The 23,947-nt window shown below is 32.3% G+C and overlaps 2 protein-coding genes across 2 annotated transcripts; one reads left to right on the plus strand and one right to left on the minus strand.

Moving 5' to 3' along the window:
• The first annotated feature begins 520 nt into the window (after positions 1–520).
• On the plus strand, positions 521–919 carry LOC119662977. The gene has a single exon (XM_038072636.1). The coding sequence runs from the start codon at positions 521–523 to the stop codon at positions 917–919; it is 399 nt and encodes a 132-aa protein (XP_037928564.1).
• A 21,153-nt stretch (positions 920–22,072) lies between these two features.
• On the minus strand, positions 22,073–23,698 carry LOC119662978 (uncharacterized protein K02A2.6-like; the record flags this gene model as incomplete). Its single annotated transcript, XM_038072637.1, has 2 exons — positions 22,073–22,450; positions 22,729–23,698. Coding segments are annotated over 2 exons (1,348 nt in total), but the record flags the coding sequence as incomplete, so codon positions are not given.
• Positions 23,699–23,947: the final 249 nt, after the last annotated feature.

Genomic DNA, 23,947 nt, shown 5'->3' on the forward strand with positions numbered 1-23,947 from the left:
CGATCGGTCTTCATGTATGTATCCATGTCTTGAAGACGTCTTCGATGACGGATCGATCCGTTTTCTACTGGGATTGGTTGATTTTTTTTTGTTTACATTTAAGTTGCCGTTCTTGTACAAGTATTCTTTGCTTTCGATCATATGCTGTCTCTATCAGCTGTTTTGACCAAAACTCAATTTTGTTTTGGTTTTGTTATTTTTTGCAAATTTAAATTTTAATTTGTTTAACAAAAATTTTTTATATTTACAAAAGACTGATTAACACCGTCCACTAGCACTGTTTTTTCACAGATTCGTTTTATTTATGGTCTATCGTTCAAATGATCATAAATTTGAAATTTAAATTTAACTATTTCTAATCAAAAAAGACAATAGTTACGGAGTGAACACTTTTCGCGCGCGCTTTCGGTAACATCAAAACGCAGTATCCTTGTTTAGATGAATGTGACTTTGTAAATTCTTTATCGTTAGCTTAAAGGTCAACAATTTTGCGGAATTCGTACAATTACTACGAGACGTGATGGAGCAACTAAGACCAGTACCTACGGCAAACCACTCCATATCAAAAACATTTGTACAACCAGATCTTAAAAAATGTACTCATGTTAATCTGCGTGATGACACTGTTCGACCACCTCTCAAAGCAACTTACGATGGACCATTTAAGGTAACCGATCGCGACGATAAGCTTATGAACATTCTACGGAAAGACAAACCAGTACGTGTAAGTATAGATCGGGTCAAAGCTGCCTATCTCTGTGATGACGAGCAAGAAACAAATCAACATCAGATAGCACGACATGCTTGTACTGATCAAAAAGCAGACGAAAATAACCAGAAGCAACATACAAAAAGAACTCAAACATCGTCTAGCGGCAGGCGAATTCGGTTGCCAGTTCGATTTGCGGAGAATGTTTAATCAGTGGCATAGGATCACTAATTATATCGTGACATTGCTTCGCTCGGTCACTGGAGAGGGAGTGATGTGGCGCACGAGTCTTTCAACTACAAACGCAATTTTAGCTTGAAGATCTCGTTTGAAAATTTCACTTAAGGCGTGTGCAACAGTGGTACACTCTCTATCTCTCGGCAAGCATTATCTATAATTCCATTACCAAACAAAAATAATTTAGAAATTGTAGAAAAAAACGAATTAGTAGTAAACATTAGCGGAAAATATTATAATTATAAAGAAAATATCTTGCTCAAGGAACTCGAATTAAGTAAGAGTTGTATATTTTCTAATTCATGCCAATATAAAATAAACAATGTAACAGAAGTTATTCCTATTGAAGATGATTCTATATTAATAAAAAATGCTATAAATTTAAGCCTATCCCAAAATTGTAAAAAAAGGAAAGCAGTTTTAAATAAAAATAATTTAATTAATTTTGTAAACTGTCAAATAAAAAATTTCAAACATTGAATATAATAACCAAAAAATGAATTCTTTGAAAGATATCAATTACAATTGGATAACTCATTAATGCAAGAAATACCAGAATTTAAAAATATTCATTTAGAAAAATTTAAAAAAATAAAAGAAATAAAAGAATTATATTTTCACAAAAAAGTATTCTTTGGAATTAGTATTACATTTGGTATAATAATTGTATCAATCATTATAATTGTGTTATATCTTTATGTAAAAAAAGACCAAATAAAAATTGTAAATAATATTTAAGACAATAAGATCGATGAAATCGAACTAAACCAAATTAAAAGAAAATATGGAATTGTATAATTTGTTTTTCTTTTGTTTTTTTTTGTCTTTCCTTACTTCTCACATACATTTATAATAACAAGATCCAGGAGCATCTCGAATCAAGGGGTAGAAGAGTTACATTCTCTTATCTTATCCCTATACTAAATATTTTATTATCGTTGTTTGACCTAATCAAACAACGAAATATCTAAATTGCATCCTACTAAACATTTTATTATCGTTGTTCGACCTAATCAAACAACGAAAGATCTACATTATATTTTATTATATTCTATTATCTTTAACTAAACATTGTAACTAAAAATATTGTTATCGCTGTTCAGCCTAACCAAACAATGAAATGTTCTCATTGTATTATATTATAATTACGTACTGTATTATACTTTACAATCTCTAAATAAACATTCTAACTAAAAATATTATAATCGTTGTTCGGCCTAACCAAACAACGAATTGTTTTATCAGGATTCGATACTTCGAATCCTCACTATAAATATAAGCAAAGTTGTTAGTTATAAGTGAGTCTTAAAATTCACTCTGTAAAACCATGTCTTAAAAAATATTAAACTACTAAATGTTTTAAATAAAAAGAAAAACATGTGTTTTAATTAAACATATAATTCGCGCATCGCCTCCAGAAAATGGCAAAACTGATTAAATCGTTCATTTTTTAAAAAATAATTACAATTACTAATATACATAGAAGGGGGAATGGGATTGAACATACAAGGTAAAGTGTCTGATTGCATTTAACATGGTAAATGCAAGCGCGATCCTTGTCACTGTTCTCTCCAAGTTGACACTGTCTCCAAGTGGCCCCTCTGGATAGCATCCGTGCGTAGTGAACTAATGTGTGCAGCGAAATCTACCTCAGGGATATATGAGGTTATGCGTCGGGCTTGGAACCCACCATTTAAAAAATTCTTCCAATGCAAACGAAGAGGCAGCCTCGGATAAGGAAACGATCTACTGATGACGACAAACGCAAACGTATTAAGGAACACGATTTAAAAATATGCACATGGAATGTCCGAACTCTTTACAAAGAAGGTGCATCTATACAGCTGGTTAATGTCCTCAAGGAATATAAGGCTGACATTACCGCTCTCCAGGAAATGCGATGGACGGGGCAAGGATGCTCTAAACGAGAACATTGTGACATTTACTACAGCTGCCATGCAACAAAGCACGAGTTTGGAGTTGGATTAGCGGTAAGCCGAAAGCTGAGAAATTTGGTCTCAACGTTTATACCAATAAACGAAAGGCTCGCAAAAATCCGAATTAAGGCAAAATTTTTCTTCATCACGCTAATATGTGCGCATGCCCCGACGGAAGATAAAGATGACGACACCAAGGAAATTTTCTATGAACAGCTTGAACAAGCATATCAACGCTGTCCCCATCATGACATCAAAATCGTTGTTGGAGACTTCAACGCAAAGGTGAGTAAAGAAGGTATCTTTGGTGCTACTGTCGGAAAGTTCAGCCTTCACACGAAAACTTCTGATAATGGAAGAAGGCTGATTGATTTCGCCGCGGCTAGAAACATGGTGGTTAGTAGCACCAGATTCCAGCATCTCAACATACATAAGGCAACATGGCTGTAACCTGATCAAAACACAAGATCTCAAATTGATCACGTCGTGATAGACGGAAGGCATACTTCCAGTGTCTTGGATGTACGTACTATCCGAGGAGCCAACATCGACTCGGATCATTACCTTGTTGCAGCCAAGATCCGCACACGTTTATGTGCGATGAAAAAGGTACGTGAACAAGCACAGCGAAAGCTAGACGTCGAAAAGCTGCAATCACAACAGACAGCTAATGACTTCGCTACTCGACTCTCCCAATATCTGGAAAATTCATCTGAAGAAGCCGATATATGCGCACAATGGAACCACATCTCCAACTCTATGCGTACCGCTGCAGAAGAGGTGATCGGCTATCACCGTATACAAAGAAACAGCTGGTACGACCAAGAGTGTCGCAATGCTACCGCAGAGAAAGACGCACCATATCAAGCCACTCTGTGGTCAGTTGTGACGAGCGCTGTTAAAGAGCGATATCGGCAAAAGAGAAGGGAAGAAAAACGTCTTTTCAGGCGAAAAAAGAAGGAAACAGAAAGACGTGAGTACGAAGAGCTTGAGAAGCTGGGCGACAGGAATATGGCTCGAAAATTCTATCAAAAAATTAAAAGCCTGACAAATGGTTATAAACCCGGAGCTAATTCCTGCAAAGATAAAAACGGTAATCTGGTGATAGATGTCCAAAGCATGCTTAATATATGGAGGGATCACTTCTCGAAACTACTAAATGGCGGTAGTAGCAATGTGACTGAAAGCGAAGATGATTTCGAATTTTCAATCGTTGACGATGAAATAATCGTCTCGCCTCCCGATCATAATGAAGTTAAAACAGCTATAACGCGGCTCAAAAACAACAATGCTGCAGGCGCCGATCGGATGTTGCTAATTCGCAACATTTGGTCGGATGAATGCATCCCCAACGAATGGAATTTAAGTGTGCTTTGCCCAATCCACAAAAAAGGTGATCCTGCAAACTGTGCCAACTACCGCGGGGTCAGTCTTTTAAATATCGCATATAAGGTTCTGTCAAACGTACTATGTGAAAGATTGAAGCCACTCGTCAACCAATTGATTGGACCTTATCAGTGTGGCTTCAGACCTGGCAAATCCACTCTAGACCAGATATTCACAGTGCGTCAAATCCTGGAGAAGACTCAAGAAAAACAAATCGACACTCACCACCTATTTGTCGACTTCAAAGCTACTTTTGACACTACCACTAGAAGCACACTCTATGCCGCTATGTCTGAATTTGGTATCCCAGCAAAACTTATACGGCTACGTAAAACGATGAGCAACACCACCAGCTCCATTAGAATTGGAAAGAACCTCTCCGAGCCGTTTGATACCAAACGAGGTTTCAGACAGGGTGACTCCTTGTCGTGTGACTACTTTAAACTAATGTTGGAAACGATAATTCGAGCAGCAGATTTAAACCGTACTGGCACAATATTCTACAAAAGTGTGATGCTGCTTGCGTATGCCGACGATATTGATATCATTGGTCTAAACACCCGCGTCGTCAGTGCGGCATTTTCTAACTTAGAAAAACAGGCAAAGCAAATGGGTCTTGTGGTAAATGAGGACAAAACAAAGTACTTTCTGTCAACAAACAAATCCCCAGAGCGTCTTGGGACCTACGTCACTGTTGACAATTATAAGTTCGAAGTTGTGAAAGACTTTGTTTATTTAGGAACCAGCTTAAACACCATAAATGACGTCAGCCTAGAGATTCAACGAAGAATTACTTTTGCCAACAAATGTTAATTCGGGCTAAGTAAGCAATTGAGAAATAAAGCCCTCTCTCGACAAACAAAAATCACGCTCTACAAGTCCCTTACCATGCCTGTCCTTCTGTATGGTGCAGAAGCTTGGACAATTACCAACAGTGATGAGAGGGCGTTAGGAGCATTCGAGAGAAAAATTCTTCGGAAGATCTATGGTCCCTTACGCGTTGGCGACGAGTATCGAATAAGATGGAACGATGAGCTGTATGAGCTATACCGCGACATTGACATAGTTAAACGCATAAAAATTCAGCGGCTACGCTGGCTTGGTCATGTCGTGCGAATGGAAAAAAGTGGTCCGGCTAGAAAGGTATTTGATTCAGTACCCACAGGTGGAAAACGCGGTAGAGGATGTCCGCATCTTCGGTGGAAGGACCAGGTGACCAACGATTTGGGGGCGTTCGGTACTACCAACTGGCGTCAGAAAGCAACTAATCGGGCTGACTGGCGAAGGCTACTCGACGCGGCCAAGGACGACACACGTCTGTAATGGCCAACTAAGTAAGTAAGTAAGTAGTATACATAGAAATAATAGAGTTTAATTTTTCTTATTCAGTTTTCAGTTTAGTCCAAAATATTAAAAAAAAATAATAAACTACTGATATAATAATATTAACCTATCGCTCAATATCATCGTAAAACTGATAAAACTCACAATTTTCGCGCCTTTCTTTATAACATATTATATTTACAAGTGACGGCAGTTGTAAGTTATAACTAAATCGTAGTATATTGTTCAAACTACCAGAAATATAAATACTATTAAACATCATTCATATTGTAATAATATATACCAATCGCATATTTAACGAAAATATTCAAAATTGTCCATCCTTTCCCTACCAAATCAACAATCCAAGTAGTACTCATACTCTATCGAATGCTTCTGTTATGTCGATAAAAGCGGCTGTGCAGTATTCTTTATTATCCAATGCAAGTCTTGTGAAGTTGTAGACTCTAATTACTTGTTCAATAGTAGAGTGGTGCTCGCGAAACCCGAATTAGTGGTTGTGAATCAGACATCTATTTTCGATAATTGGGTTTAGACGTTTTAGGAATACTCTCTCAAATACTTTTGACAACACAGGAAGTAAGCTGATGGGTCTGTAAGATGTTGCAAGTTCAACGGGCTTACCGGAATTTGGAATTTATATGATTTGGGCGACTTTCCATTGAGCTGGATAGTGTTCACATGTAGCACCTTTCCAGTTATCAGGTCATATCCTGGAGCTTTTCTAGTTTTAATGTTGTTTTTTATGACCCACTTTAATTCACGAGTCAAAGACCTAGTAATAGGAAAATCTAATTGATGCGGCGTGTGGAGAAAAGCTTCAACTTCAGAGTCTTTCAGATTATTTTTAGAGCAGCGTAACTGAAAGACTTTACCAAGGTGTACTGCAAAAGTTTTCGCTTTATCAGCATCAGTTTCAGCCCATTGCCCATTACTCATCTTTAGTGGTGGTATATGCGTCGTAGGTCCATTAAGTTCCATTAAGCTTTTCACAAGGAGTACTCAGTGGTCTCAGAGAGAGACAAGCTAGCTAAGTAAATTGCAATGCTAGCATTTTTTCTTGCCTCTGGATTTACTTTCAGTTTTTTGATGGCTACATTCAGATGCCTCTTATCGTGAGGATCTCTCGTCATCTGCCAGATCCTACGTAATTTAACTTTTTCAAGCAGTTGTTCTTTGATATCCTTGTCTAGATGTACAGTCTTACAATTCAGTGTAGACGGAGTTGCAATCCAATCCAATTGTTCTCCTGCGATTTCAATGTCATGATTAGTTTTAAGAGGAATATGTGTTGAGAGGTGTTCCCTAATGTAACTATGGAAAATAGCCCAATCAGTACTTTTGTTGTGAAGTCTGAGTTCTGGGATTTTTAGGACGATATTGGAATGAATGTCTAATAGAAGAGGAGAGTGGTCAGACGAAAGATCTAACGATCTTTCTTACAAATACAAAAGTCAGTGACATCTGGTGTTTTATTTAGATCTGTTGTCCAGTAAGTGGGTTCGCCAGTAGATAGGTGAAATAGATTGCTTTCTTGTATCGTTTTTAACAGCTCACGTCCTCTAGGTGTTATTAATTTTGATCCCAAATGAGTATGCTCGGCCTTAAAGTAACCTGCCCGATCCGAGCGCTTCGAAATAATTTGCGAATTGATGACTTTTAATTGATTGATTAGGTGGACAGTAAATAGAGGCAATAGTTATTTCACCATATATATCTCGTACTGATATGGCTATTGATTGCAGATATTCTTCATTGTGATTGGTGAAAAATGAGTGGTCAATATTATTTTTTATGATTATTGCTGTACCACCACGGGCGTTACCAGAAGGATGGCAGCAGTACGTAGTGTAATAAGGAAGCCTCAGATAGCTTCTCGATGTAAAGTGGGTTTCACTAATAAGCATAACATCAATGTTTTTGTCAATAAGAAAAGTTTTAATTTCGCAAATGTGTTGGGTCAATCCGTTAGCGTTCCAAAAAGCTATCTTTAGACTTCCCATTATTTGGATGTGTTAGCGAGAAACGCGGTAAGGACGTTGAGCATAGAGCTCATTTGTTCCATAACCGTTTTGAGCATTGATTTCAGCTCAGGCAAATCGTTTTGCTGAGCTGAGTTTACGTATACCTTAGTGTTTATATTGCTAGATTTAACAACATTTGCGAAAGTTTGATTTGTTCCATTCAATTTGATATCTTGTGGCATTTCTGTAACAGTTGTTGTTTTTTTACGAAGGGCTGGAAACGCTTTTTTCTGGAGTTGTTTGTAGACTGTGCACTGTGACAATCTGAGGATAAGTGGTTTTCAGGGCACTTTATTATAAGTTAAATAAAATATTGATACATTTGCATTTTAATGTATAAAGTTAACTCATTATATTATTATAATAATTATCAATATCCTACCTTTTAGCAGCGTTTTACGCTTTATTATAAGTTAAATAAAATATTGATAGATTACCTTTTTATTTATAAAGTTAACACATAGCTCCTCGACGGGGAATTCGACCCCTGCTTCCGCGTGAAAGGCATGGAAGCAAGCCACTATGTTGACGAGGAGGCATGTTGTATTTATTAATTAATATTATTATGGTTATTATTAATATTACACAGTTCTTTTGCAGCGCTATGCTCTTTATTATTTATTGTAAGTAATTTTTCTTCCATCTAATATAACTTTTGTATTTTTACAGTAATCCAATGGCATCACCAGCTTCCCTCCGATCAGGTCTTGCTTCGGCCTTAAGGCCTCTTTCACGCTGATATTAACCATGCATTCCAATTCTAGCTTTTGCTCTACGGAGAAAAGTTGTAAATTTATATCGAAGTTTCGAGTCGAGGTAGTACCTTGAGCATGTAATGGGTCAGACAGGTCTAATAAGTCAATGCCTGTCTTACAGACTGGGGTTTTATATAGCTCGGTGTTCATGATGCACGACTAAAAATAATAGCGTTCAATAAGATAGGAAGAATGAACAATAATAAATAAGTTCTTGCGAAGGGTTCTGATAATAACAACGTACGAAATTATGATGATTTATTAGAGAAGGTTTAGATAGATCAAAATTATGTTGTAAATTTTAAGTTAAAAATTTGAATTATTTTCACTAACCATAAATATTAGAATGCAAAAAATAAAAAAATTTCCAGTGTTTAACACTTGTATTTTATGCCAATTTTGATAGTAAGAGAGAAAAAAGAAAAGAGTACAATTAAATAAAATAATAAAAATAAAGAACAATATTTAATTTATCAACTAAAAATATAATATTATAAAAAATAATAACATTAAAATCTAAATTTTTATAATTAAAAAAAAAATTATAAAAAATAATAACATTCCATAGTTTCCACAAAAATATTTTTCATAACGCAATGCAAATAAAAATTATATTTAAAGAAAATCACTTGCCAGACTTATCCAGTCCTAATGGGTTGATGTTAAACGTAAATATATTTGTTGTAGGAAGTAACAAGTAATTGAAAGAATTTGTATTTTTTTTCCTCGGCCGTTATTGTTGTTTGTGTTTCTAAAGGACGTACTTGTGCGCCGGATTAATGTCGATGTTTAATTATTGCTAGCAATCGTTGTTTTCTATTGTTTTAGGCCGAGCACACTTTGTCACTGAAATCGTAGATTTCGTTTAAGTTCTTTAATTATTTCTTAAGATTTATTGTTTACAAAAAGCGAATAGTTTCTCTTTTTTTTTCTTTTTACGAAAGTAAGTTTTCTTGCTTGTATATAGAAATATTATAGATGGCTTCATACTTTTCACCAAATATAATTAAGGTACTGGTACATCTTTGTAACGAGTGATTTCAGTGGTAAGTGCACGTCTCCAAATAACTCACTCGAAAGAAAACTACAATGATAATTTTGATACTTTACAGTTTTATTAATTAATATCAAATTTATCTAATTTTATAAAATCTTAATATATTTTATTAGTTTTATTTAAATAAATCTTTTAATATTGATCTTTATAGTTTCATTTTAAACATTATAGTTTTCATTTCAAAGTCTACTTTAATTCACAACTTAATTTGTTTGTTTTCTTAATACAATTATATATTAATTTAATTCAATTTCATTCAATTATATTTTTTAATTTCATTTTAGTTTTCCATTTTTCATTTTCTTATTTAAGTTCATAAATTAATATTTTTAAGTAGAGTTAGGAACTCACGACCGAGCATGTTGAAATCTTATTCAACCCTTTTTCAGTGCTACGTGACCGAGTATGAAATCTGTTTAATAGCATCTTCCAATACCTGAACCTAGATAGCAACGACGCTGAGGGGACCAAGCCGGAATTGGAACACGAAATTTTTCTAAGTTTATTAATTTGTCAAAATTAACCAAATTTAAGCTTTCTCACCAAGTATGCTTTAGATAGAAAATTCAATTATCCTTCATTTGGTATATACCCCATATCTGTACGTTGCGTAATAGCTGAGATATTTAAAAAATAAAAAAATCATATTTTTTGAAAAAACTGACTTTTTTACATAAAAAATTATTAAAAAAACAACCACAAACGGGACCGACATGCACGGATACTCACCTGAAAGGCAATAAAACAAGCTTTCCAATAAAATCATATGCACAGATTTTGTGCAAAATTGCATTAAAGTTTGATATCGAAACTGCTTAAATATCATCCGAATCAAAAAACTAAAAACGCAAAATGTTCAGAAATACATCACAAAACACAATTTTAAAACCTCAATTAGATATTTTAATTTTATCATAAAAAATTGATAAAAAATAGCATTTTTTTTTAGCTTACTTTACTGTAATCATTATATCTTCGCGTGCAAAAACGGGACCAAAGCAGAATTAATTTTTCATTAAAGACAATAAAAGTTCCTTTCCAAAAAATTTAAAATTGTCAATTTTTTACCAAAAATCCAATTATTTGAAAAAAACCTCCACCCTCACAGCGCCAAATGCGGAGCAAACTCAAGGCAAGGATGCCAGCGCCATCTAAGTTTCAAGTATAAATATGATGTTTGTATTTTTTTACGCAAGTATTGCGAATAAATAAATTAATGAAAATTTGAATAGAAAAAGCGATTTTCTTATATAAAAAGATTAATTTATAAAAAACTACAATAAAGATCCAAATGCACACGAAAACCTTTAAAGGAAATAAAGCACACTTTCCATTGCAACATAAATCAGAAAGATTGATTTTGTCATCACCCCAGGAAATTTAAACATGAACATTATTATTTCTTTTTAAACACATGTTTTTAAAAAAGTAAAGATGAGAAATGTTAAGATATACAATATAATGCATAATTGTAAAATGTCAACGAAATATTTCAATTATATCATAGAAATTTCAATAAAAATAAAGAATTTTTTTTATAGTATGCATTTATATATCTCAATAAATTTTTGTGAACGAACGGGACCAAAATCATCTATACATTTTCATAAAGGTGAAGAAATTTCCTTTTCAAAAAGCTCAAAATTGAATTTTTGGTAAAAAATAGAGAAATTTTTAAAAAATGATTATAAAAAAACTGTGCATACGATGCCTTATTGGAAAGCTTGTTTTATTGCCTTCCAGGTGAGTATCCGTGCATGTCGGTCCCGTTTGTGGTTGTTTTTTAATAATTTTTTAAGTAAAAAAGTCAGTTTTTCAAAAAATTTGATTTTTTTATTTTTTAAATATCTCAGCTATTACGCAACGTACAGATATGGGGTATATACCAAATGAAAGATAATTGAATTTTCTAAATCATATTTCATACTTGGTGAGAAAGCTTAAATTTGGCTAATTTTGACAAATTAATAAACTTAGAAAAATTTCGTGTTCCAATTCCGGCTTGGTCCCCTCAGCGTCGTTGCTATCTAGGCTCAGGTTTTTTTATACCCCTGATAACAGAGCAAAAATCAAGCTCTTAACTATGTTAAGTTGAAGCTTTGATTTTTGTATGGAAAATAACTTTAAGTTCTGTTCTTACAGACTTATAGCATGAAGTTCTAATGTTACTTTAGTTTGTAACATAAGCGTCTTCTGTTATCGTCATGACAGTGTGAGAATTGCTGGTATTTACATAGCGTCATCTCTCAAGCTCTTTGCATGGAATTGTGCTATGATCAGCAAAAATAGTACAATTCATCTTTTGACTGTATGTGTGTCATAAATTCTTAAGAAGATGATCCCACAACCCAGTAGAAAAAGTGGTCTTCGAAGACATTGTCTTCAAGACGGTCTTTGATACCGCGTCCGCATGTGCAAGCAAATTTGCAAAACAATTGCTCAAAACATGAATGTAAATACTCTTTCTTTGCTTTCTCTCTCATTTTTAGTGTTCATGGCAACGTATTTGAATTTTGCCTCAGATGACGCTATGTTTTATAAATGAAGTGACGCAATAATTTTGAAGTATAGTAAATAAACATTTATGAAATATATATTAAAAAAATCAAAATGAATAAAGAAACAAAATCATTAAACTATGAAATATTAAAAAAAAAAGATTTTTAATCCAAACAATATAGTGACTTAGTTCCTGGAAGATATATTGATATTAATATTGAAAACAATAATTCCAGTGAAAGTTGTTTAAGAAACGAAACAAAGGATTTTGAAAATAAGAAAACTAAAAACACTTGTGAAAAATTAGCTGTTATATTTAAAAAAACACAGGATTAACAGGCGTGTGGTAAAGATATTTTAGAACTCTTAAGACCAGAAGGTTTAATTGTACCAAAATCCTCTTCAACGCTTTTGAAAACATATAAAACTTCAACAATTGATGATAGCGAAATGCTATAAATTATTTAATATTAGTTTTAGTTAATTTTAGATATGTTAAGTTATATTAAGTTAATTATTTAAATTAATTTTCATTATGTTTACTAGTTTTTGCTAGTTTATTTTTAACATCTTAATAAAATTTATAATAATTTATAATAAAATTTATAATTTACTTTTAAAACTTTTAATTTTGAATGTAATGTAAGAAATTATTATATAAAATAAATAAAAGTACAAAATACAACAATTTCTTTCTACTTATTTAAAGAGAAAATTGAAATTTATTTAAAATTTAAAGAGCGTAGAAATAAAAAAAAAGGTGAAAAAATTATATGAGCACTGCACTAAGAGCGCACAACTTTCTGTCGAATGCGTCCGTTATGCAAGACATGGTCTTCGAGACATGTACGCAAAAATTCATTGAAGACATTTGGCTAATTTGTATGAAAGTGTCTTCAAAGACCGTCATACATTTAGATCGATCGGTCTTCATGTATGTATCCATGTCTTGAAGACGTCTTCGATGACGGATCGATCCGTTTTCTACTGGGAATAGATAGATGCGTGTATCTTCTTTAATGTTTACAGTAGCATTTATTGTTACTGTCTGTGCCAATTTGAGTGCATTAAATTTGATTGTTCGGCACAGTGGGGCAATTTGGTAGAGGAATATTAGCATCAATGTTAATATGTAACTATATTGCTTTTAAATGTTCTCTTTTTTTTATGAAGGTAAGTCTTTCTTCTTTTTTTTTTTTTAATAATATTGTTTAATGAGGCATAGATTTTACTCGACTGCTGTTGTATGCTGTTCTTTTTGGGAAAGTAAGTCTTTTCTCTTTTTTCTCTCTTTTTAATAAAAATATTTTAAATATTCTCTTTTTTTTATGAAGGTAAGTGTTTTCTCTCTTTTTTTCACTTTTTTTAATAAAAATATTTAATTAGGCATAGATTTTACTCGTCTGCCGTTGCTTTTGTTGATTTTGTATTAAAACGTTGAGAATTCTTATTGAAAATTATTTCAACGTTTTATTGCTCTTTTGCTTTTGTGGTATTATAGCTTCACTCGTTGTAATTTTTTTACACAATAAAATAGTCTCTTTATATTTTACGAGTAAATTTTATAAATTTAACTCCTCAATAAAATAGTTCACTTTATATTTTAAATTTTATAAAAGTATGAGTTATAATTACACGTGGATTTTTTTCTTGTCTTTTATTTATTATTTTTACTTTCTTTACTCCCCAATAAGATAGATCATTTTTTATATTTTAAACTTTATAAATTATAGTTAATTTCGAACTTTCTAGTGAGCGGACGTGTTTTTAAGCCGGTCTCGGAAAAATTTAAATTTCAGTATAAAAACAAGTAAATAACAATCACTTTTACAAGAATTACTTTTGTTATTAATACAAAAATAAAAAACAGAACATTCTCGGACAAAAAAACAATTCCTAAAAGTTAAAATTGCATAAAATATTAATTTGAAAATAGCGCGCGCTTTTTCGATTTTTGTTGATTTTTGCACAACTTTAATATAAAAAAAAACTCAAATAGCTGACAGAGACAGCAAATTATTTTCTAAAGCTCAAAATAAAAAAAGTGAGCAAGCATTCAAACAAAATATCAGTGCTGTTTTGTGAATATATAAACAAAACAAAAAAGTGCTGATAGAGACAGCTAGTATTATTACAACGTGTTCCACAAAAGCTGTAATTGGAAGCCCGCAATTCATCACAACACAACACAACATCAAAACCAACATACGTGCTAACATTGGATTTTGGAATTTAAAGATATTTATTTTATTAATTATTATTATTTTTTTATTATTATTATTATTATTATTATTCTTAGTATAATTATTATTCTTTTTTCTCTCTTTTTGTTTTTATTTATATGCTTAATTATTAGAATATAAAGTATAATATTTTACACATTTTCATTTTATTTTTACATCTTCATTTTTATTTTTATTATTTTCTTCTTTATATTAATTTAATTTAATTTTACTTATATTTATATAGTTAATTTAATTTAATATCAATTAATATTAATAGTAGTTAAATTAAGTAAATCTTATAGAACACCTGCTATTTGCATATATAACCACGTATGCAAATGAGCAATCAAAATCTAGAAAGAAGACATACGATAAGCATTCCAAGTAAACGTAATACTTATTTGGTAATAGACGCATCGAATACGTTGCCTCTGAAAACTACACAAACTGACAAAAGCTTGTCAAACATTGCACCTTCAGCAACTTCGCTTGCATTTTCCGACTTAGCGAGTCCAAAAAATAAAATAAAGGTCCAAACAGGCATGGAACGCTATGTAAATATGAAACGCAAACTTAGTCCTCAAAAAAGCAATTCAAAAGGTGCTAAAATAACTAAAACCATCAAAGATAGTGCAACTACAAACATTCTTTCTGGCAATAGATTTGCTGAATTAGCTGAAACTACAGAAGAAGCTAATCAGCCTATTAACAAAAATTTTAAACCGCCTCCAATCTACTTGCGTGAACGCAGCTCAAATAACCTAGTTACAATCCTTGCAAGTCTGATTGGAAATAATACTTTTCATATTGTTCCTATAACTAGGGGCAATATACACGAAACCAAAATCCAAATCGACACTGAAAACAATTTTAGAGTCATAACCAAATATTTCGAAGACAGCAAAAAAATTACTACACATACCAACTAAAGAGTAGTAAGGGCCTTGTTGTCGTAATTAAAGGTATCGAATCAGATGTAGACCCCATTGAGATAACAGTTATAAACATTGTTAACAAAGATAAAATCCCACAACCTATGTTCAAAGTTGAACTTCACCCGGAAGCTTCTAAGCTTAAAAAAAATGAGAGCCATCCCATCTACAACCTACAGTATTTACTTCACCGCAGAATTAGCGTTGAGGAGCCCCACAAAAGAAATGGTCCGGTGCAATGCACAAACTGCCAAGAGTATGGCCATACTAAGTCATATTGCACTCTTCGTACAGTGTGCGTAGCTTGTGGCGAGCTTCACCATAGTTCCGAATGCGATAAAAAAGCATTAAAGGATACCAACTCCAAAAAATGTAGCAACTGCAGTGGAAATCACACTGCAAACTACAGAGGCTGTCCAATTTATAAAGAACTAAAGCACAGGTTAGCTCTGCAGAAAGAAGCGTTGCGTAATCCTACAAGAAGCAACACCATTAAATTAGTTGAAGTACCCCAACTTTTAACTTCTAAGCCTGTTACAGCAGGTGTTTCATATGCTAATGTCGTTAAATCTGACAATTAACAAGTCCTTCCAGTTCAAAGTAATAGTTTGGAAATGATGATCTCCACTCTCACTCAGAGCTCAACTCAGTTTATGTCAATCATGCAAACTACTCTTAACGAGGTAGTTAAAATGCAAATCCAACTAATGCAAATATATATGAGTACTTTAAAAATTTGTACATGGAATACAAACGGCTTAAATCAACATAAACTTCAACTCACAAACTTCATGTCCCGGGAAAGTGTTGATGTAATGCTTTGCTCAGAAACACATCTAACAAACAAAAATTTATTTTCTGTTCCTGGTTGTTTATTCTATAAAACCAATCACCCAGATGGCAAAGCATATGGTGGTACAGGTATTTTGATACGAAGGCATCTAAAACACAATTTTCTAGGAACATATGTTCATAATTATATGCAAGACACATCAATATGCCTTAAGCACAAAGGAAAAAATGTAACTTTATCGGCAGTTTACTGTCCTCCTCGCTTCAACATTTCGGAGACCCAATTTACGGATTACTTCTTAACTCTAGGTGAAAAATATCTTGCGGCGGAAGACTATAACGGCAAACACATAATGGCGTTCACGACTCTGGAATCCAAAAGGAAAACAGCTCTACAATTCTATTCTAAATAGAAAAAATGCACTAGACGTAATCTCTCCTGGGCAGCCAACATATTGGCCTACTGGTAACAATAAAATACCAGACCTAATAGACTTCGTCATGATCAAAGGTATAAGCAAAAGTTTCATCTCAACATATACTAACTGCGATTTGTCTTCTGACCATTCTCCAGTTACATTTTGCTTACTTGATGGTCCTCAGTTATATGACTGTTGCCATACCCTTACAAGTCCTAAAACAAACTGGCTCAAATATAAAAAGTACATTAATTCACACATACACACATATTACAAGATAAAGTGTAAGTCCCATATTGAGGACAGAACCTCGGTTTTAAACTCAATTCTTATTTCAGCAGCAGAAAACTCCACCCCTAAAGACAAATTTTCAGATTCAATAAAGTATTTACAAATAATAACATAGAGAATTTAGTTTTACAAAAACGTAGATTAAGCTGTGAATGGCAAAAATCTAGGTCCCCTTTAGCGAAAAACTTATTTAAGGAAGCCCAAAGGAGACTTAGATCTGCATTAAGCAAGGACACCAAAGTCAGGCAATATAATTATATTCAAAACCTATGTCCAAATGGCAAAAACCATTCATCCGTCATAGAATTCGATTCGCCAATAAGAAACTCTCTCGAAAACTGGGCACGAAGTGATGAAGAAAAGTCTAACGTTTTTGCTGATTACTTTAAAGAGGTGTTCCAACCAAATCCTGCAACAGGACATTATGACTTTCCCACTCAGCATCTACATGAACCATCTATTGATATGCATATCACGGCCAATGATCTTGTTCAAATAATCACAAATAAGTTAGATTGCAAAAAGGCATCACATGATGGGTGATAATATCTCACCCATCATGATAAAAAACGTACCTCTTTTGGCCATAAATTTTATCACAAGATTTTTCAATGCCATTATTAAATTTGGCTTTTATCCAACAGAGTGGAAAACATCCATGATTATTATAATTCATAAATCAGGTAAAGATTCCACGCTTGCCTCTTCATACAGACCAATAAGCTTACTGCCATGCCTTTCTAAACTCTTTGAAAGAGCACCGCTTTTAAAGCTAAAACCGTTCCTTGACATTCAAAACTTAATACCCTCCCACCAGTTTGGTTTTAGGAAAAACATGGAACTATTGAGCAAGTGAATCGTATAACGAACGAAATAAGACACGCATTTGAGCTCAGAGAATATTGTTCCGCGGTATTTCTCGATGTTAAACAAGCCTTTGATAAAGTATGACGTAATGGGCTCCTATATAAGATACGCTGTTTATTACCTTCAAATGTCCGCTCAGTTTTAGAATTGTATCTACATAATAGAAGCTTTAAAGTGAAATGTAAATCATATACTTCTAATAATTTCCCAATAGAAGCTGGCGTTCCACAAGGAAGTGTTCTTGGCCCTATATTGTATGTACTTTACACATCTGATAACCCGATAAGTAGTTCAGTTGTCATCACAACGTTTGCCGATGATACGGCAATTTTATGCCGAAACAAAAACGTTGTGCTAGCTTCAAACCAACTTCAATCTCACTTATTTCGGGTGGGGAAATGGCTGTCAAAATGTCGAATTAAAATTAATGAACTAAAATGTAGACACGTCACTTTTACCTTAAATCGGAGTACAATTTTACTAAATAACATTCCCATACCACAAGCAGATAATATAACGTACTTAGGTATTCACCTAGACAGACGACTAACTTGGCGAAAGCATATTGAAGCTAAAAAAATTTAAAAGATGCTCCAAGCCTCTAAGTTGCATTGGCTCATTAATAACAGATCTTCCCTGTGCCTAGAGTATAAAGTACTCTTGTATAACAGCATCATAAAACCAATATGGACTTATGGTATCCAGTTATATGGTAATGCTAATGCTTCAAATATTGAAATTGTACAAGGAGCTCAGTCAAAAATACTGAGAATAATCACTGGTGCCCCATGGTATATTAGGAATGAAAGTATACACCGAGTTCTACAAATTCCCCTAGTTAAAGCTGAATTTGACAATACAAGAAAAAAATACAATAAAAGGCTGACAAAGCATGTTAATCCCTTAGCAAGAAATCTCGCACTTCTATCCATTACTTCCCGCCTAAAAAGAGCTGACCGTCCGTTTATGACCATTAATATTCAATAGCTTGAAGTAAAAACCGCACCTTTATTTTTAGTAATCTGTTAAGGTTGAACCACTTTCTTAAGAAACCACCTAACATTCACTCCAATGAAATTTAACCCATTAATCTGAGGTTCGTGATATAAGGTTTACTTATTTTATTTTATTTTATACTATGTATAGGAAAAATAAAAATTTGTTAGTCTCATTCAAAGATAAGATGTAATAAATAAATGTATGTTTAAGTAAATAAAAAAAAAACAAAAAACCGATTGGATAAGCGCGGGAACTTAAAAATTAATATTATTTCCTTCTTTTTTGATTATAAGGTCATAAGTCCACAAGTCATCAGTAAAAAAAATTTTTGTCTTTGTCCTTTCTTTGCTATCGAATCCGTCTAACTTTTAAAAAAATTTGTTTGAAAATTTCTCCCAAAAAACTCAATTTATTGGAAACATACTTTTCTGCTTTTTTAAAACATTCAATGCACAATATTTTCGCGAAGATTCTTTGCATTTGTTCAAAAACAGCCGAGATAACGGCAATGGTGTCTCACCGGAAAGAAATAAGCGTCAATGAGAAATAAAGAGAAGCCGAACCGACAAATTGGACGTTTGGTTGGAATATCATTCTGGTCGCCTATCAAAACTTACACACCGTGAAATCCGCTTAATATTCAATTCAGTAAAGAAAAATCCACGTGGGACGGCATTGAAAATTGTACGTTATATACACGAAAGCTTTATAAAAAATATTTCTGTGGTTACCGCACGCAGAATTTTGAGACGGGACTGTTTTCATGGTATTGTAACAAGAAGAAAACGTTACTTATCTTTAATTAATCGAGAGAAGCGCATTGCTTTTGCGAATATATATGTAGATACGCCGGAGGAGTTGTGGAACAATGTGTTTTTCTCCAATAAATTCAAGTTCTATGTTTTTAACTCACCAGGACGTAAATTAGTATGGCGTAAAAGAGGTGAAGCAAACAATAAACACAATATTTTCCCAACTGTAAAATATGGAAGTGGTACAATGACGCTCTGGGGTTGTATAGCATCTAATGGTACGAGCAATCTTAAGTTTGTAGAAACAACAATGGATAAACATATTTATTTAAAGATTTTGAAGCGAAATATGCGATTAAGTGCTGACAAATTGGGACTTACAGATTGATTTTATATTTAACAGGACAATGATCATAAACATTCGGCAGAAATTATGCATCTTTGGTTGCTATATAACTGGTAAAACTTACTGGTAAATACACCTCACAGTCACCGAATTTAAATCCAACTGAATATTTATGGGAACTTTTGGAACCAAAATCTTGTAAACATTCAATTTCAACCAAACAGCATTTGAAACACATAATACTAAAATAATAACTGGGAAACTGTTAATATACATATGTATATATTAATCTTAACAGTATAATCTTTGCCATTTTTATTTATTTTTAGAAGCTTCAATTTTACATATAGATATACTAGTTTATAATATTCTCCAATCACGTTTCTCGTTTTTCTTGAAAATTTGAACTACGAATAGCGTAAAGTTATTGGAACATATGTATGTGGCCTCTCCATCACATACTTATCTTAATAGGTACTGTATAGTATTAGTGACATACGTGAACGAATGTATTTAATCAGTACACGAGTAATGCAACTACGGATAAGATGGTATATCCAGTGCGCGATATCATATTCTTGTGCAAAAATAATACACCAAAGAGTAATACAACAGATAATTGTGAATAACTGACCACATTATATCGTCAATATTAGTCTAAATATGTAAAACGTACCAAGTTTACTTGTTAGTAATATCGAATGCTACATCTTCATTGTGGTCATGCTTGAATGTGATAATTCTTATTAATTTTTTAAATGCATTAATTCAATGAACCTTAAATTTAGAAATAAAGTGTTTAACCAATAATAGTATTTTTTCTTATCCTCTTAAGATACATTATTTTACACAAATATGTTCATGTCATGTGAGTTCACAAAAATTTTAAAAATTTTTATTGTAACTTTTCCATTACTGTGTCTACCGTTTTCTCAGACCTTATCTAATTGCCATCTAACTCAAGCTTTCCTTCGCTCTTTAAAAAATTTTATTTCCTGCAGTTTATTTTATTTGACTATAGCTATTATCATGAAGTGGGTCTTTAAGCTGTAAAGAAGTTTTTCACCACCTACACTATTAAAATTTTAATGAAATTTTTGAAATATTCGAAAAAAAGTTTTCCTTTTTTTTAATATATCTTTTTTATTTATTGAATCTCTTTTATAAGAAAATTTAGAATAAGTATTCAAATCTTACAAAACTGAAGCAAACAAATTAACTGACACCTAAAGTTGGAGATATTTTATAATAATTAAAGTTTGAGTTATTTTATAAAAAAAAATGAAATAAAAAAAGAATTTTAAATGAAGTAAATTAAAGTAAGTTTAAATTAAATAGATAATTTAATAAATGTGCGTTGCAGAGGCGAGGCGTCGAATGGTTCAGAGTGTTCACTGAACACCTTAACAAAGCTTCCTTTTTAGATCTTTTTTTTATTAGATAAATGTGGTGTCTTCACCAAAAGAAGTGCACGCTTTTGAGTTGTATTACAGACTAACTTTTATTATCATTATCAAAAGCTTACGAACTAAACATTTTTGAGTATACACTGTAACTTAAATTGTTATAAATATATATATTAATTATATATATAACATGCTCCTCCTAAATGAGCTATTTATTTATATTATATTTAACATTAAATAAATAATTTTTGAAATTATAACTTTATAAATGAAACATTACTTATAATTACAATTAAACTAACATTAGAATAAATTCAATAAATCAAAATAAATAATTCAAGTAACTTCAAAAATATAAATAATTCACAATATGTCATAATGTAATTCAAAATATCTTATTAAATTAAATTTATTATTCTTTAGTTACTTTACCATTCTTACGTGGTCTTAAGTTACGTACATTATTATCAATCAAAATATTTTCATTATTATTACTTACTGAATTTTCAAGTGGTGTGTGAGTTTTAAAGTGCTCTTTTCTGAGCTTGCTAAAAGTTCTTGACATGGAATGCAAGTTTTGATCAAATTTTCTACATCAACATCTATATTTGGCCACCAGACATAAGATCTAGCTATAGATTTGGTTTTGACAACTCCTAAATGAGATTCATGTAATTTGAGTAAAACACTCTGTCTAAGTTTTTGAGGAATAACAATTCTATACCCCCAAAGTAGACATCCACGATCAACTGTTAATTCTATACTCTTGGTAGTAAATGACGTAAACTGATTTCCTTTTAAATTGTTAATTGTTCCATTTAAAACAGCATCAGATACTTTTGAAAGAATTGGATCACGTCTAGTTTGTTGTGCTATATTTTTAAAATTTAGATTTAAATGAGATTGCTCTTGAATACTATATATATAGCTTTCATCGTCGTCATGGTTGTCATTCATAGTTTCATCATAATGCGTCTGCGGAATACGTGAAAGATTATCAGCATGATTTAAATGTCCTTTAACATACTCTATTTTATAGTTAAAACCAGTCATAATAAAAGCCCATCTTCGCATTCTTGCTGCTGCCATGATAGGTTAACCTTTATTTTCATTGAAAATTGAAATAAATGGTTTATGGTCAGTTCGCAATATAAAATTATTGCCATGTAAATACTGTTTTAACTTTGAAACACAAAAAATTATAGCTAATGCTTCCTTTTCAAGAGTGCTGTAATTTTGTTCACATTTAGTTAAAGCTCTTGAAACAAAGGCAATTGGTTTGCAATCATTCTTTGAAAATTCATGAGAAAGAACTCCTGCAACTGCACTATTCGAAGCATCTGTTGTTAGTATAATTGGTAATTCTGGGTCGAAATGTGTAAGTACTTGGTCTGATGTGATATCTTTTTTTATGCATTCGTATGCATCTTGACATTGTTCAGACCATACAAATTTAGTATTTTTTTGTAAAAGCTTATAAAGTGGAATCATTTTGTAAGCAAAGTTATTAATAAACTTTGAGTAATAATTTACCATTCCTATATATATATGAATGCTCTTAACTCAGACACATTATTAGGTATAGGTGCATTTAACACAGAAGATATCCGTTCAGGATTTTTACTAAAACCATTTTTATCTATAGTAAATCCTGGATAAGAAATTTTTTTTTGAAAGAATGAACATTTTTGTAAATTTAGTTTTAATCCAGAATTTTTTAATTTATTTAATACTAATTTTAAATTAGCAACATGCTGTTTTAAATTTTTTCCAGATATTGTTATATCATCTTGATACACAACTACATATGGTATTCCACATAATAATGTTTCCACTGTTTTTTGGAATATTGATGCTGCCGGTTTGATACCGAAAGGCATACGCTTCATTTTAAAAGTACCCAAATGTGTAGACCAAGTACATAAAAGTTGTGATTTTTCATCCAGAATAAGTTGGTTGTATGCATTGGAAAGATCAAGTTTGGTGAAAAGTTCACCTCCTTCTAAAGATGTAAAAATTTCCTCAATCCTGGGCAAGGGGTATTTATAATCATGTAAATATTTATTTATTGTTGTTTTATAATCCCCACAAATTCTTATTTCACCATTTGGTTTTAATACAGGAACCAACGGCGTACCCCAATCACTATTGTTAATGGGTTCTAAAATATCATTTTTAATTAGTTGATTCAAATTTTCTTCAATGCTTTTCTTCCAAGCAAAAGGTGTGGGTCTTGGTTTACAAAATACTGGTTTAGCATTTTCAGAAATAGGTAATGAAATAAGTGTAGATTTATATGAACCTAATTGCCCATTAAAAACTTCTGCAAATTGATTTTTAATTTCATCAATAATTACAGATTGGCTTGTTGTTTGGCCTACAGCACAAATTTGTTCCAAACGAAAATTAAACAAGCTTAAGAAATCTCTACCAAGCAATGGTTGAGTCGAACAGTTAGTTACTACAAATGTTATATTTTTTGTAGTTCCACAATAACTTATCTTACAATTATGCAAGCCTACAGTTTTAATTTTATTACCACCATAACCAACATAAGTCGTTGTACATGGAGTTAGACTTACTTGTTTTTTACATTTTTTTAGCCACGATAAAGGTGCTAAACTGCAAGATGCTCCCGTATCACATGCCAACTTCACACATAATCCATCGACAGTCACTGGAATTTTAAACTCATCAGCACTTGAAACTTCAGATGTTACACTGTAAATAGAAAATTTCGGATCATTATTATTATTTATATTAACAAATTTTTTAGATTTTACTTCAGATACAAAACCTATTTTTTTATTTTTATTAATTTTCACATTCCTGCACACTGATGCTAGGTGTCCAATTTTACCACAGTGATGGCATTTAGAATTTTTAAATCTGCAATCTTTAGACTCATGATTACGCCAGCCACAATGCTTACAATCTGAATTTTTGTTGCAATTTTTGTTACTGCTGGCA

The sequence above is a fragment of the Teleopsis dalmanni genome, unplaced genomic scaffold, assembly GCF_002237135.1.
Source record: "Teleopsis dalmanni isolate 2A unplaced genomic scaffold, ASM223713v2 unscaffolded_contig_0050, whole genome shotgun sequence".
NCBI lineage: Eukaryota > Metazoa > Arthropoda > Insecta > Diptera > Diopsidae > Teleopsis > Teleopsis dalmanni.

Coding starts and splice junctions, on each gene's coding strand:
- LOC119662977 (XM_038072636.1), top strand. CDS start 521: ATGGAGCAACTAAGACCAGTACCTACGGCAAACCACTCCATATCAAAA.